The sequence below is a fragment of the Entelurus aequoreus genome, linkage group LG18 (genome assembly GCF_033978785.1).
Source record: "Entelurus aequoreus isolate RoL-2023_Sb linkage group LG18, RoL_Eaeq_v1.1, whole genome shotgun sequence".
In the NCBI taxonomy this organism is placed as follows: Eukaryota; Metazoa; Chordata; class Actinopteri; order Syngnathiformes; family Syngnathidae; genus Entelurus; species Entelurus aequoreus.
Genome location: NC_084748.1, coordinates 43945477 through 43963357, shown reverse-complemented (window position 1 = coordinate 43963357; position 17881 = coordinate 43945477). Strand labels below are relative to the sequence as shown.

The 17881-nt window shown below is 36.9% G+C and overlaps 1 protein-coding gene across 3 annotated transcripts in view; it reads left to right on the top strand.

Moving 5' to 3' along the window:
• The window catches only part of glra3 (glycine receptor, alpha 3), a 128490-nt gene that overhangs the window by 65383 nt on the left and 45226 nt on the right, over window positions 1–17881 (top strand). For all 3 annotated transcript variants that reach the window (XM_062027208.1, XM_062027207.1, XM_062027210.1), the window contains exons 4-5: window positions 3006–3229; window positions 12322–12404. In XM_062027208.1, the coding sequence (XP_061883192.1) occupies window positions 3006–3229; window positions 12322–12404 (307 nt within the window). The remainder of the gene's footprint in view (window positions 1–3005; window positions 3230–12321; window positions 12405–17881) is intronic.

Genomic DNA, 17881 nt, shown 5'->3' with positions numbered 1-17881 from the left:
CTACCGAAAAAAAGAAGAGAAAAACTAGCTAATTCGAATCTTTTTGAAAAAATTTAAAAAAATAATTTATGGAACATCATTAGTCATTTTTCCTGATTAAGATTAATTTTAGAATTTTGATGACATGTTTTAAATAGGTTAAAATCCAATCTGCACTTTGTTAGAATATACAACAAATTGGACCAAGCTATATTTCTAACAAAGACAAATCATTATTTCTTCTAGATTTTCCAGAACAAATTTTTTTTAAAGAAATTCAAAAGACTTTGAAATAAGATTTAAATTTGATTCTACAGTTTTTCTAGATTTGCCAGAATACTTTTTTTTGAATTTTAATCATAAGTTTGAAGAAATATTTCACAAATATTCTTCGTCGAAAAAACAGAAGCTAAAATGAAGAATTAAATTAAAATGTATTTATTATTCTTTACAATAAAAAAAAAAATTACTTGAAAATTTAAATTGTCAGGAAAGAAGAGGAAGGAATTTAAAAGGTAAAAAGGTATATGTGTTTAAAAATCCTAAAATCATTTTTAGGGATGTATTTTTTCCTTTAAAATTGTCTTTCTGAAAGTTATAAGAAGCAAAGTAAAAAAAATAATGACTTTTTTTAAACAAGTGAAGACCAAGTCTTTAAAATATTTTCTTGGATTTTCAAATTCTATTTGAGTTTTGTCTCTCTTAGAATTAAAAATGTCGAGCAAAGCGAGACCAGCTTGCTAGTAAATAAATAACATTTAAAAAATAGAGGCAGCTCACTGGTAAGTGCTGCTATTTGAGCTATTTTTAGAACAGGCCAGCGGGCTACTCATCTGGTCCTTGCGGGCTACCTGGTGCCCGCGGGCACCACGTTGGTGACCCCTGTTCTAAAGGTTCCAAAAATTATTTAATAATCTTTTTTTTTATGTTTTCCATGCCAAATGTTTCAATTAAAGAAAAAAAGTGTACCAAATTTTACATGCAAAGTCAGGCTTGTGTCCATAGTGTCCAACAGTCAGGGAAACATACCCTCAGTAGATAAAGAATTCATGAGAATTATTATGGTCCATTTCAGCTCTATATTATAATGTATAAATAATAAATGTCAGTGTTTATTTTGCGGCAAAAACACAAACGCAACACATTGAGCGTTAGCCTGTTAGCATTCCTGTAGCATTTGGTTCACTCGGGTCGAGATTATTGACACAAATGGCTTGTCACTGACTGCTTCTACGGCATTTAACAGAGCAAATAGTGAATATTTGATGTGATTTACCTTTGGTCCTCTTAAATGCCTACCATTTCGCATTTATCCTCAAACAACGAGGTCGTCGAGGCCCAGTGAGCGGCTTGAGTCGCTGCTTCCAAGTCTGGCTGAGTACTTTATATTTCTGTGTAAATACTGTACGTCTACTGTTACACCCAATGTGACCCGGTGTCCTATATTGGGATTTACAGCCAGCTAAACTCTCCATTACATCACTTCCTCCCAGGAACAGGCACGTGTTGTATTGAACCAGGTATTGAATATAGCAAAAAGTGTGGAACTGTAATTACAAAGAAAGACTACAATCAATTGTCAAATAAAACACCATGTAAAGAAGTTGAGCAATGCAAGACATACTTAGACTTACACTTCCTTTTATTGTCATTCAAACTCGAACTTTACAGTATTGTAGTGCAGGATAAAAGCAATAAGGTGCAGATATAAATACATAGATTACTGTACAGATAAATATATTGCACTTTTGCATATGCATCCACATTTATGGATGTATGTTATATTGTCTTTATATTGCAGCCAGTTAATCCATACACGCATAAACACCAATTCAATCTGACCACCTCATTTAAAAGTTCACATTAAATGCACTTGAAATGTCCAAATCGTCACAATAATCAAAGATACAGACTAGAGATGTCCGATAATGGCTTTTTTGCCAATATCCGATATTCCGATATTGTCCAACTCTTGATTACCGATTCCGATATCAACCGATACCGATATATACAGTCGTGGAATGAACACATTATTATGCCCAATTCTGTTGTGATGCATTAAACAATGTAACAAGGTTTTCCAAAATAAATCAACTCAAGTTATGGAAAAAAAATGCCAACATGGCACTTCCACAATGAAGTCACAAAGTGCATTATTTTTTTTAACATGCCTCAAAACAGCAGCTTGGAATTTGGGACATGCTCTCCCTGAGAGAGCATGAGGAGGTTGAGGTGGGCGGGTGGTGGGTAGCGGGGGGTGTATATTGTAGCGTCCCGGAAGAGTTAGTGCTGCAAGGGGTTCTGGGTATTTGTTCTGTTGTGTTTATGTTGTGTTACGGTGCGGATGTTCTCCCGAACTGTGTTTGTCATTCTTGTTTGGTGTGGGTTCACAGTGTGGCGCATATTTGTAACAGTGTTAATATTGTTTATACGGTGACCCTCAGTGTGACCTGTATGGCTGTTGACCAAGTATCCCTTGCATTCACTTGTGTGTGTGAAAAGCCGTAGATATTATGTGATTGGGCCGGCACGCAAAGGCAGTGCCTTTAAGGTTTATTGGCGCTCTGTACTTCTCCCTACGTCCGTGTACACAGCGGCGTTTTAAAAAGTCATACATTTTACTTTTTGATACAGATACCGATAATTTTGAAACCGATACCGATAATTTCCGATATTTAATTTTAGCCAAAACCTGTTTCGGTGCCAATACAGCTTTCTTCAATGTCAATATATATATATATATATTTTTAAACAAAATCCTACTGGCAGTGTTTTTTCTCCATACTAGACAAAACCTGGATGGATGATGAACGGACTGTTGTAAACTGCGCATCTCCAACCTGCCATTTAATTAAAATGTAATTTAAGTGTCTTTTAATCCAAAAAAAGAAGTCCATTAAAAATCTCAGCTGTTTTAAGTATGTTCATATTAGCTTTAATTGTACATTGTGGTGGTCATTTCTTTCAGTAAAACAAGGCCAAGTGATATGGACTAATCCCTACAAATACTTTCTTGTGCATTTTAGGACTACCGGGTGAATATCTTCCTTCGTCAGCAATGGAACGATCCCAGGCTTGCCTACGCAGAGTATCCAGATGACTCTTTGGACTTGGACCCCTCAATGTTGGACTCCATTTGGAAGCCGGATCTTTTTTTTGCCAACGAGAAGGGAGCACATTTCCATGGGGTTACAACGGACAACAAGTTGCTCCGTATTTTTAAGAATGGAAATGTTTTATATTCTATCAGGTGAGTTTCAAAGCACCTCATGCATGCACATTGCCAAAATCCACAGGAATCACTTAATAACTGGTAACTGTAATTATGCAGAGAAAAATACAAAACAATGTACAAATAAAAGTTAGACATGGGTAACTTGTTTTTTTAAACAAACTAAAAAAAATGTGTCTGGGACAAAAAATTACCTATTTCTTCCACAATGGGAAAATAATGTGGTTGCAGCACATATTTTTTTATATACAATAACAACAGTACAATTTAATGAAAAACTGAAAATGAATAATACATATTATGCACTAAATCAGTGGTTCTCAACCTTTTTTCAGTGCTGTGAATTTTTTTTTAATTCAAGTACCCCCTAATCAGAGCAAAACATTTTTGGTTGAAAAAAAGAGATAAAGAAGTAAAATACAGCACTATGTCACCAGTTTCTGATTTATTAAATTGTATAACAGCGCAAAATATTGCTCATTTGTAGTGGTCTTTCTTGAACAATTTGGAAAAAAAGATATAAAAATAACCAAAAACTTGTTGAAAAATAAACAAGTGATTCAATGATAAATAAAGATTTCTACACATAGAAGTAATCATCAACTTAAAGTGCCCTCTTTGGGGATTGTAATAGAGATCCATCTGGATTCATGAACTTAATTCTAAACATTTATTTTGTTTAAGTATTATTCAATAAATATATTTATAAAGGATTTTTTAATTGTTGCTATTTTTAGAATATTTAAAAAAAATCTCACGCACCCCTAGGCATACCTTCAAGTACCCCCAGGGGTACGCGTACCCCCTTTTGAGAACCACTGCACTAAATGACTGCACTATAAATAATAATAAATGGTAAAACAAAAACACTGTTAACACCCATATTGCATACTGAACACAGATTACAGTAATCACATGAATATTTTGTTGTTCTACTTTTTGAAGCAATTACCGTAATAATGTTTTTTCTGTTACTCTCAGTGAGGCTCCTGCACCTATTTACCGTTATTCAGTTATCCAGTTTTTTCCCGTGTAATTTTCAATATTATGTCTGTCAACATAGAGAAAAATTACAATTTTGGCAAAATCCACTATTCAAAAAGAATATAGGTTACATTGGTCAGTTTTTAAGTTATTTCTGTGACCATTCAGTTTTGTTTTTTTATTTCGCACTACCGTATTTTTCGGACTATAAGTCGCAGTTTTTTTTCATAGTTTGGGCGGGGGGTGCGACTTATACTCAGGAGCGACTTATGTGTGAAATTATTAACACATTAGCGTAAAATATCAAATAATATTATTTAGCTCATTCACGTAAGAGACTAGACGTATAACATTTCATGGGATTTAGCGATTAGGAGTGACAGATTATTTGGTAAACGTATAGCATGTTCTATATGTTATAGTTATTTGAATGACTCTTACCATAATATGTTACGTTAACATACCAGGCACCTTCTCAGTTGGTTATTTATATGTCATATAACGTACACTTATTCAGCCTGTTGTTCACTATTCTTTATTTATTTTAAATTGCCTTTCAAATGTCTATTCTTGGTGTTGGCTTTTATCAAATAAATTTCCCCCAAAAATGCGACTTATACTCCAGTGCGACTTACACTACCGTTCAAAAGTTTGGGTCACATTGAAATGTCCTTATTTTTGAAGGAAAAGCACTGTACTTTTCAATGAAGATAACTTGAAACTAGTCTTAACTTTAAAGAAATACACTCTATACATTGCTAATGTGGTAAATGACTATTCTAGCTGCAAATGTCTGGTTTTTGGTGCAATATCTACATAGGTGTATAGAGGCCCATTTCCAGCAACTATCACTCCAGTGTTCTAATGGTACAATGTGTTTGCTCATTGGCTCAGAAGGCTAATTGATGATTAGAAAACCCTTGTGCAATCATGTTCACACATCTGAAAACAGTTTAGCTCGTTACAGAAGCTACAAAACTGACCTTCCTTTGAGCAGATTGAGTTTCTGGAGCATCACCTTTGTGGGGTCAATTAAACGCTCAAAATGGCCAGAAAAAGAGAAATTTCATCTGAAAATCGACAGTCTATTCTTGTTCTTAGAAATGAAGGCTATTCCACAAAATTGTTTGGGTGACCCCAAACTTTTGAACGGTAGTGTACATATGTTTGTTTCCTTCTTTATTATGCATTTTCGGCCGGTGTGACTTATACTCCAGTGCGACTTATACTCCGAAAAATACGGTACTTACAATTGTGATCCACGTCTGTACATCTGAAAAAATGAAATTTTGAACTGAAATAGAACTAATTATACTAATACACCGGAGACCTTTCTGTTAGTTCAAGGACACTGAACTAACAATAGTGAAAAACCCAACAATAGCGAAAAACTAATATTTAAAATATAAAACCTACATTTAAAATATTCTCCATGTATGTTAGTTTGATGATGGTTGATTGGAGAAAGTAAGAGTTGAATCAAAATAAAATGTAATAAAAATAGAGGGTTTATTGGAATATGCTAATCCAAACAGATGAATATTGAGTTAGATCTTCAGTCAAGCAATGAATCCTTGAAGATTTGTATATCCCCTACTTTAGGTTGCATTCACTTGACGTCCAATCTGGTTTATTAACTATGGTGGGCCGGCGAGCGTCTGTTATAGCGTTCTGGGCAGCATTTTGCCTTTCTCGAAGAAAAATGCCCTATGCTTGCGTTATTTTAGGCTGTCGGAGCCGTTCAAATCGTGAGGATAACATTTTCTTCAGAGTTCCTCGAGAGGTAATCAAGAATGGTGAAAGATGGCAAGACGTTACAAAAGTTTTTAGAAGTTTGCATTGTTCACTTTGTTATAGGTTCGTTTGATACACGCTTAACGTTAATTTCCTATTTAAATATCTTGATATTATTTGTTATTTTTCTTGTTTTGGAGTTCTTAAAACACATTTTTGCTACGAGTGTTCCGTAAACCACCAAGTCCGCGACTCTAAAAGAAAACAAATGTGAGCAAAACCTAAATGGTTTAATCTTTTACCAACGGTAGCAATCATAAATGAAGCTTTCAGCACATCTACAACGCTGAGGTTTTTGGATAACGTATAGGGATCCATTCCATTGCATAGTTTGCATTTTTAGTTCGTATCTGCCTTTAGTGGGAAGATCTAGGCCCCTTGCATACTCAAATAATTTGCACACCGTTTGCGGCACTTGTTGGTTTGGTGGCCCACCACTTTGTTTATTTCTGTTCAAAAGTCACATGACTGAATACAACCTATGCGCATGCGTGTACAGTAAGTGTAGAACACAAAAAATATGTCCTGAAGGGCAACATTTGTGGTGTTATTAAACCAACGACGATCATAACAAATGTTTTCCCTGTCAAGAATGCAAAATGTTAAAGGCCTACTGAAATGAAATGTTCTTATTTAAACGGGGATAGCAGATCCATTCTATGTGTCATACTTGATCATTTCGCGATATTGCCATATTTTTGCTGAAAGGATTTAGTAGAGAACAACGACGATAAAGTTTTGGTTGCTGATAAAAAAAAAGCCTTACCTGTACCGGAAGTAGCGTGACGTCACAGGTTGAAGGGCTCCTCACATTTCCCCATTGTTTACACCAGCAACGAGAGCGATTCGGACCGAGAAAGCGACGATTACCCCGTTAATTTGAGCCAGGATGAAAGATTTGTGGATGAGGAACGTGAGAGTGAAGGATTAGAGTGCAGTGCAGGACGTATCTTTTTTCGCTCTGACCGTAACATAGGTACAAGGGCTCATTGGATTCCACACTCTCTCCTTTTTCTATTGTGGATCACGGATTTGTATTATAAACCACCTCGGATACTATATCCTCTTGAAAATGAGAGTCGAGAACGCGAAATGGACATTCACAGTGACTTTTATCTCCACGACAATACATCGGCGAAGCACTTTAGTTACGGAGCTAACGTGATAGCATGGTGCTTAAATGCAGATAGAAACAAAAGAAATAAGCCCCTCACTGGAAGGATAGACAGAAGATCAACAATACTACCAAACCGTGGACATGTAGCCACACGGTTAATGCTGTACCGCCTGGCAAAGCCTAGCAATGCTGTTGCTAACGACGCCATTGAAGCTAACTTAGCTACGGGACCTCGACAGAGCTATGTTAAAAACATTAGCTCTCCACCTACGCCAGCTCTCATCTGCTCATCAACACCCGTGCTCACCTGCGTTCCAGCGATCGACGGCGCGACGAAGGACTTCACCCGATCATAGATGCGGTCGGCGGCCCGGAGATGGAGGAAGTCAAGGTGAGGACAGCCGTGCGCGTTGTAGCTTTCGACGACACCCCGGCCGCCATCAGAGTCGGCAAGAAACATATATTTCCCCAAAGTTACGTACGTGACATGCACGTACGGGCAAGCGATCAAATGTTTGGAAGCAAAATATGTACTCACGGTAGCGCGTCTGCTATCCAACTCAAAGTCCTCCTGGTTGTGTTGCTGTAGTGCGCCGCTAATACACCGATCCCACCTACAACTTTCTTCTTTGCAGTCTTCATTGTTAATTGAACAAATTGCAAAAGATTCACCAACACAGATGTCCAGAATACTGTGGAATTTTGCGATGAAAACAGAGCTGTTTGTATTGGGATACAATGTGTCCGCATACTTCCGCTTCAACCCTTGACGTCACGCGCATACGTCATCATACATAGACGTTTTCAGCCGGAAGTTTCCCGGGAAATTTAAAATTGCACGTTATAAGTTAACCCGGCCGTATTGGCATGTGTTGCAATGTTAAGATTTCATCATTGATATATAAACTATCAGACTGCGTGGTCGGTAGTAGTGGCTTTCAGTAGCCCTTTAAGTGTTATATAACATTTATATGTAACGTTTCATTAATAGTAGCGTAAGTGGGCTAATGGGATTGCCTTTTTAGGCAGATATGAGCGCCTCATATAGCGTTCTGGGCGGCATTTTTCCTTTCTCTAAGAAAAATGTTTGCGTTGTTTTAGGCTGTTAGAGCCGTTCAAATCGTGAGAATAAAATGTAATCAAAAAGGGTGAAAGATGTCAAGATTTTACAAAAAGAGGCAGAGGAAAGTGGCACGCACTCCAGTCCAAGGGAGCAGAGTAGAAGAACGCTTAACGTTTAGTATTTCCCATTTAAATATCTTGATATCATTTTTATTTCTTCTTGTTTCGGAGTTCTTAAAACACATTTTTTGTACGAGTGTTCCGTAAAACACCACCTCGGCGACTCTAAATAAAAGAACACAAATGTGAGCAAAACCTGGATGATTTAATCTTTTACCAACGGTAGCAATCATAGATGAAGCTTTCAGCACATCTACAACGTTGAGTTTTTTTGATAACGTATAGGGATCCATTCCATTGCATAGTTTGCATTGTTAGTTCGTATCTGCCTTTAGTGGGAAGATCTAGTCCCCTTGCGTACTCAAATAATTTGCACACCGTTTGCGGCACAGTAGCCTTGTTGGTTTGGTGGCCCACCACTTTGTTTATTTCTGTTCAAAAAGTCACGTGACTGAATACAACCTATTGCGCACACGTGTACAGTAAGTGTAGAACATAGAAAATATGTTCGGAAGTGCTAATTTTATGGTGTTATTAACCAACGACGATCATAAAAAAATGTTTTCCTTGTCAAAAATGCAAAATGTTAAGTGTTATATGACATTTATATGTAACGTTTCATTAATAGTAGCGTAGGTGGGCTCATGGTTGCCTGTATAGAGGCATATAACTATCAGGTTACCATTTGGGTTTGGTATCATTTAGGTATGCTCTGAAATACCCGTGCCAAGTTGGTACTTTTGAAAAGGTGCCTCAACTATTTAAAAGGAACACATGCAAATGTTAAACGAGGCCTTTTCCTTATGTTGAATTTTGCGACAAAGAGGGTTTAACAATTCAGTACTGGTAATTCAAATACTTAAATAATCTAAATAAAATTGTAACTAAAATATGAATATAGTAATGTAAAATATAATGTCATGTCAAACCAGCACTACGGGCTAAATTATTTATAGTTTTTTGATCGAAATCGGGATTTCAGACAACACGATTCAAATACTTAAATAATCTAAATAAAATTGTAACTAAAATATGAATATAGTAATGTAAAATATAATGTCATGTCAAACCAGCACTAGGGGCTAAATTATTTATAGTTTTTTGATCGAAATCGAGATTTCAGACTACACGATTCAAATACTTAAATAATCTAAATAAAATTTTAACTAAAATATGAATATAGTAATGTAAAATATAATGTCATGTCAAACCAGCACTAGGGGCTAAATTATTTATAGTTTTTTGATCGAATTCGGGATTTCAGACAACACGATCATGTGATTGCCAAAGCTTTAGTTTTCGGCATGACTGACCCAGGATCTGTTGTGTCAATTTTTTGGGATATATTTGCCACATCCCTACTATCCTGCCAAACTCACCAATCAGAAGTGGCATGCTTGAGTCTACTAACGCCAACCACATCGCCACTGAGGGCCTGATCTACTAAGATTCTAATAAAACGTGCCAAATTGCATGTACTATTAATTAGTGCAGTGGTTCTTAACCTTGTTGGAGGTATCATACCCCACCAGTTTCATATGCGCATTCACCGAACCCTTCTTTAGTGAAAAATATATGTATGTATTTTTTTAAAATTCAAGACAAAGTTATATGTTTTTGGTAACACTTTAGTATGGGGAACATATTCTAAGTAACAAAGACTTAATTTAGAGTTATTTGGACACTAGGAGAACATATTCTAAGTAATAAAGACTTAATTTAGAGTTATTTGGTTAGGGTTAGGGCCAGGGTTAGAGGGTTAGGGTTATAATAAGGTCATGCCGAATACGGCATTAATAAGTACTTGATAATGACTAGTTAAAGGCCTACTGAAAGCCACTACTACCGACCACGCAGTGTGATAGTTTATATATCAATGATGAAATCTTAACATTGCAACACATGCCAATACGGCCGGGTTAACTTATAAAGTGCAATTTTAAATTTCCAGCCACACTTCCGGTTAAAAACGTTTTATTATGCTGACGTATGCGTGTGACGTCACGAGGGCAAGGGAAGTATTCGGAGCCCGTAGTATCCTAGCTCTGTTTTCATTTTATAATTCCACAGTATTCTGGACATCTGTGTTGGTGAATCTTTTGCAATTTGTTTAATGAACAATGGAGGCTGCAAAGAAGAACGTTGTAGGTGGGATCGATCGGTGTATTAGCGGCTGGCTGCAGCAACACAACAAGGACTACTTACTTAGCAGACGCCTAGCCGATGCTTGCCGCCAAACCCACGGATGAAGTCCTTCGTCGCGCCGTCGATCGCTGGAATGCAGGTGAGCACGGCTGTTGATGGGAAGATGAAGGCTGGCTGGCGTAGGTGGAGCGCTAATGTTTTTATCATAGCTCTGTGAGGTCCGGTTGCTAAGTTGCTAAATTAGCCTTAGCGTCGTTAGCAACAGCATTGTTAAGCTTTACCAGGCTGAGAATTATTAACCGTGTAGTTTCATGTACATGGTTTTATAGTATTGTTGATCTTCTGTCTATCCTTCCAGTCAGGGATTTATTTATTTTGTTTCTATCTGCATTTGAGAACGATGCTATCACGTTAGCTCAGTAGCTAAGTGTGTCACCGATGTATTGTCGTGGAGATAAAAGGCACTGAATGTCCATTTCGCGTGCTCGACTCTCATTTTCAAGAGGATATAGTATCCGAGGTGGTTTAAAATACGAATCCGTGATCCACAATAGAAAAAGGAGAGAGTGTGGAATCCAATGAGCCAGCTTGTACCTAAGTTACGGTCAGAGCGAAAAAAGATATCTCTTGAACTGCATTCTAGTCCGTCACTCTAACGTTCCTCATCCACGAATCTTTCATCCTCGCTCAAATTAATGGGGTAATCGTCACTTTCTCGCTCCTAATATCTCTCGCTCCATTGTAAACAACGGGGAATTGTGAGCAGCACTACCGCTTGTGACGTCACGTTACTTCCGGTAGGGGCAAGGTTTTTTTATTAGCGAGCAAAAGTTGCGAACTTTATCGTCGATTTTCTCTACTAAATCTTTTCAGCAAAAATATGGCAATATCGCGAAATGATCAAGTATGACACATAGAATGGATCTGCTATTCCCGTTTAAATAAAAAAAAATTCATTTCAGTAGGCCTTTAAGGCTCGTCTAAAGTTTGCTGCTGATCACATGGACAAAATGAGACCTTCTGGAGGAAAGTTATGTGGTCAGATTAAACAAAAATTGAGCTGCAGCAATATGTTTGGAGGAGAAAAGGTGATGTCTTTAATCTCAGGAACACCATCCCTACCGTAAAGCATGGTGGTGGTAGTATTATGCTCTGGGCCTGTTTTGCTGCCAATGGAACTGGTGCTTTACAGAGAGTAAATGGGACAATGAAAAAGGAGGAATAGTTCCAATTTCTTCAGGACAACCTAAAATCATCAGCCCGGAGGTTGGGTCTTGGGCGCAGTTGGGTGTTCCACCAGGACAATGACCCCAAACACACGTCAAAAGTGGTAAAGGAATGGCTAAATCAGGCTCGAATTAAGGTTTTAGAATGGCCTTCCCAGAAGTCCTGACTTAAACGTGTGGACAATGCTGAAGAAACAAGTCCATGTCAGAAAACAAACTGAACTGCACCAATTTTGTCAAGAGGAGTGGTCAAAAATTCAAGCAGAAGCTTGTGGATGGCTACCAAAAGCGCCTTATTGCAGTGAAACTTGCCAAGGGACATGTAAGCAAATATTAACATTGCTGTATGTATACTTTTGACCCAGCAGATTTGCTCACATTTTCAGTAGACCCATAATAAATTCATAAAAGAACCAAACTTCATGAATGTTTTTTTGTGACCAACAAGTATGTGCTCCAATCACTCTATCACAAAAAAATAAGAGTTGTAGAAATGATTGGAAACTCAAGACGGCCATGACATGATGTTCTTTACAAGTGTATGTCAACTTTTGACCACGACTGTAGTTCCCATAAAAAGGTCATATCTACATGTATGGTTTTGCGGCTGGTGACTGTGCTTCACTTTCTTCTCACTTGTGCTCTTCTGTATTTGCTTTCAGACTAACATTAACTCTGTCATGCCCCATGGATCTCAAGAACTTCCCGATGGATGTTCAGACCTGTATTATGCAGTTAGAAAGCTGTAAGTACTGAGAAACTGTAACTCTTTGGAAACAATTCTTGAGGGTCACAAAGTGACTTGTAGCCGAGCAACATTGCATAATTATAATTTCATGGTTTAATTAAAGAACAATACTACTCAGCACTCTCTCCTGCCTCATCCTGCTCTTGTTTATTATTTATTGCCATTATAATGGATTTGTGTTTTCGTGCCGTATGAATATTCCAGACTGGATGTCACGGGGGCTTAAACCTTGCACGACGTTGGATGTTTACCACGCCTCATTGTTTAGTGCACTGGGCTGAACTTGCACTACATTTTCATACATCAATTGCACAGCCGATATTACAATACATTATTATTATTATAAATGGACATTACACATATTTGCGGAATGGTTGCTTGTCAGCCTCATAATCTGGAGATCTGGGTTTGAATTCTCATTTTCTCCCACATGTGTGCAAAACACAGCATTTTTCGAGTGTAAGCGCGCTTATTCACGCACACTTCCCTTTTGGCACAATTACTAGAGGTAGGCCAGGGCCTTACGGTATACCATTCCCACATAAAAATGCAACATAGCCAATTCATAGAATGACGGCAATGAGATTGCTCCTTGTAAATTACAAATGATAACTAACCCAAATTATACTAGATCAGGGGTCACCAACAAAGTGCCCGCGGGCACCAGGTCGCCCGTAAGGACCAGATGAGTCACCCGCTGGCCTGTTCTAAAAATAGCTCAAATAGCAGCACTTACCAGTGAGCTGCCTCTATTTTTTAAATTTTATTTATTTACTAGCAAGCTGGTCTCGCTTTGCCCGACATTTTTACTTCTAAGAGAGACAAAACTCAAATAGAATTTGAAAATCCAAGGAAATATTTTAAAGACTTGGTCTTCACTTGTTTAAATAAATTCATTAATTTTTTTACTTTGCTTCTTATAACTTTCAGAAAGACAATTTTAGAGAAAAAATACAACCTTAAAAATGATTTTAGGATTTTTAAACACATATACCTTTTTACCTTTTAAATTCCTTCCTCTTCTTTCCTGACAATTTAAATCAATGTTCAAGTAAATTGATTTGTTCTATTGTAAAGAATAATAAATACATTTTAATTTAATTTTTCATTTTAGCTTCTGTTTTTTCGACAAAGAATATTTGTGAAATATTTCTTCAAACTTATTATTATTAAAATTCAAAAAAATTATTCTGGCATATCTAGAAAATCTGTAGAATCAAATTTAAATCTTATTTCAAAGTCTTTTGAATTTCTTATAACATTTTTGTTCTGGAAAATCTAGAAGAAATAATGATTTGTCTTTGTTAGAAATATAGCTTGGTCCAATTTGTTATATATTCTAACAAAGTGCAGATTGGATTTTAACCTATTTAAAACATGTCATCAAAATTCTAAAATTAATCTTAATCAGGAAAAATGACTAATGATGTTCCATAAATTATTTTTTTTATTTTTTCAAAAAGATTCGAATTAATTTGTTTTTCTCTTTTTTTTTTTGGTTGAATTTTGAATTTTAAAGAGTCAAAATTGAAGATAAACTATGTTTCAAAATTTAATTGTCTTTTTGTTCGTGTTTTCTCCTCTTTTAAACCATTCAATTAAGTGTAAATATCATAAATTATTAATAATAACATAGAGTTAAAGGTAAATTGAGCAAATTGGCTATTTCTGGCAATTTATTTAAGTGTGTATCAAACTGGTAGCCCTTTGCATTAATCAGTACCCAAGAAGTAGCTCTTGGTTTCAAAAAGGTTGGTGACCCCTGTACTAGATGAACGCTCCAATGATGAAGCTGAACTGAAATGCTGAGTAGAATGAATGTAAGAATAGTTTGAAATGAAGAAATGGTTTGAATGTTGATGATCTGATACTGAACTGAAATGGAAGTGGACTGTAGAAATGGTTTAAAAGTGAAAAAATTGTTTAAAAGTTAAAAATGGTTTAAAAGGTAAACAGCAGAAGTTGTCCTGAATTGTAGTATGAATCTGGAAATGCTAAATGTTAAGTTAAAGGCCTACTGAAAGCCACTACTACTGACCACGGAGTCTGATAGTTTATATATCAATGATGAAATCTTAACATTGCAACACATGCCAATACGGCCGGGTTAACTTATAAAGTGCAATTTTAAATTTCCCGCTAAACTTCCGGTTGAAAACGTCTATGTATGATGACGCATGCGCGTGATGTCAATCGTTGAAACGGAAGTATTCGGACACCATTTTATCCAATACAAAAAGCCCTGTTTTCATCGCAAAATTCCACAGTATTCTGGACATCTGTGTTTGTATACCGTCAAGCATGGTGGTGGTAGTATTATGCTCTGGGCCTGTTTTGCTGCCAATGGAACTGGTGCTTTACAGAGAGTAAAGGGGACAATGAAAAAGGAGGATTACCTCCAAATTCTTCAGGACAACCTAAAATCATCAGCCCGGAGGTTGGGTCTTGGGCGCAGTTGGGTGTTCCAACAGGACAATGACCCCAAACACACGTCAAAAGTGGTAAAGGAATGGCTAAATCAGGCTAGAATTAAGGTTTTAGAATGGCCTTCCCAAAGTCCTGACTTAAAGGCCTACTGAAATGATTTTTTTTTTATTTAAACGGGGATAGCAGATCCATGTGTCATACTTGATCATTTTGCGATATTGCCATATTTTTGCTGAAAGGATTTAGTAGAGAACAACGACGATAAAGTTCGCAACTTTTGGTCTCTGATGAAAAAAAGCCTTGCCCCTACCGGAAGTAGCGTGACGTAGTCAGTTGATCGCCTTCTCATATGTTCCTATTGTTTTCAATGCAGCTAGAGCGATTCGGACCAAGAAAGCGACGATTACCCCATTAATTTGAGCGAGGATGAAAGATTTGTGGATGAGGAAAGTGAGAGTGAAGGATTACAGTGCAGTGCAGGACGCCAGGGTGTATCTTTTTTCGCTCTGACCGTAACTTAGGTACAAGCTGGCTCATTGGATTCCACACTTTCTCCTTTTTCTATTGTGGATCACGGATTTGTATTTTAAACCACCTCGGATACTATATCCTCTTGAAAATGAGAGTCGAGAACGCGAAATGGACATTCACAGTGACTTTTATCTCCACGACAATACATCGACGAAACACTTTAGCTACGGAGCTAACGTGATAGCATTGTGCTTAACTGCATATAGAAACAAAAGAAATAAACCCCTGACTGGAAGGATAGACAGAAGATCAACAATACTATTAAACCATGGACCTGTAACTACACGGTTAATGCTTTCCAGCCTGTCGAAGGTTAACAATGCTGTTGCTAACGACACCATTGAAGCTAACTTAGCAACCGGACATCACAGAGCTATGCTAAAAACATTAGCTATCTACCTACGCCAGCCAGCCCTCACCTGCGTTCCAGCGATCGACGGAGCGACGAAGGACTTCACCCGATCATAGATGCGGTCGGTGAGACGGAGGAAGTTAAGGGGAGTTCGCCGGCTAACGCGTCTGCTATCCATCTCTGTCTTCCTGGTTGTGTTGCTGTAGTCCGCCGCTAATACACCGATCCCACCTACAACTTTCTTCTTTGCAGTCTCCATTGTTCATTAAACAAATTGCAAAAGATTCACCAACACAGATGTCCAGAATACTGTGGAATTATGAGATGAAAACAGAGCTATTTTGTATTGGATTCAATGGGGTACCAATACTTCTGTTTCACTGGCTACGTCACGCGCATACGTCATCATCCAAAGACGTTTTCAACCAGAAGTTTAGCTGGAAATCTTGAATTGCACTTTATAAGTTAACCCGGCCGTATTGGCATGTGTTGCAATGCTAAGATTTCATCATTGATATATAAACTATCAGACTGCGTGGTCGGTAGTAGTGGCTTTCAGTAGGCCTTTAAAAGTGTGGACAATGCTGAAGAAACAAGTCCATGTCAGAAAACCAACACTTTTAGCTGAACTGCACCAGTTTTGTCAAGAGGAGTGGTCAAAAATTCAAGCAGAAGCTTGTGGATGGCTACCAAAAGCGCCTTATTGCAGTGAAACTTGCCAAGGAACATGTAAGCAAATGTTAACATTGCTGTATGTATACTTTTGACCCAGCACATTTGCTCACATTTTCAGTAGACCCATAATGAATTCATAAAAGAACCAAACTTCATGAATGTTTTTTTGTGACCAACAAGTATGTGCTCCAATCACTCTATCACAAAAAAATAAGAGTTGTAGAAATGATTGCACTGCAAAAACTGAAATCTAAGTAAGATGAAATATCTCAAATAAGGGTGATATTTGCTTATTTTCTGTCTGATAAGATAATTCTTCTCACTAAGCAGATTTTATGTTAGAGTGTTTTACTTATTTTAAGGGTTTTGGTCCTAAATGATCTCAGTAAGATATCACAGCTTGTTGCTGAGATTTGATGACCTATATTGAGTAAAACATGCTTGAAACTAGAATATCAACTGTTGCAAAGCTGTGTCATCAACACTCACAAGTACAAAACTACTTTTTTAAAATAATAATTTCTTATTTCAAGCATGAAAAAAAAAAATCATGACTTTGACACAATTGTGTCTCATATTAAAACAGATGACAGCCAAATGGACTTTGCTGTTTCATTTTCAAAGAAATAGAAAATAGGTACTCATATAGTAGTACAGTTGTTATTAGTGAGAAAATACTTATTTTAAGGTATTTTTGGGTTCATTGAGGTTAGCTAATTTTACTTGTTTTGGAAAGTCATGACAAGGCGAATTTTCTTGTTCTATTGGCAGATAATTCTGCTTAGTTCAAATAAAATACCCCTCATTTTTGTATTTTTTTTTTCTTGTTTTTGAACACTGACTTTTCGCAGTGTGGAAACTCAAGACAGCCATGACATGATGTTCTTTACAAGTGTATGTCAACTTTTGACCACGACTGTATATTTTTAACACCTTCCATAGTCTTATTAAAGTTATTTTATGAGATGCTTTTTTTTTTTTTTTTTTTATAATGTCCTGCCCAGCTTCTCAGGCAAATCATATAGTAGATGTAGATGCCCATATCGGCTGTTCAGATTTACTTTTACAAAAGAGAAGTGTAGGATACTTCTCTTGTTGCCTTACTTGTATTTTGACTTCATTAAATGTATTTATATTATCATTTGGTGCAGCCGGACCGGAGCAGGAGGGGATGGAAAGAGAAAAAAAAGGAAGACAGAGGGGGGAATTGTGGGGACAAGAGGGGGATTAGACAGAGAGACAAAAACAACAACAACAACAACAACAACAGAGCAACATCAGCAAATATGACATGTACAAATATGATGGTAAAAGTAATAGCAAATAAGCAGTTAGCGAAAATAAAAAATAATACAGAAATGACAATGAGCATTATTACACTACAAATGGAGCAATATGAATACCAATAGAAATAGTGCTATTGATAATAAACAATACCAATACTTTACCTTTATTATCAACAATACAATTGTTTATGAGATTCTAATTG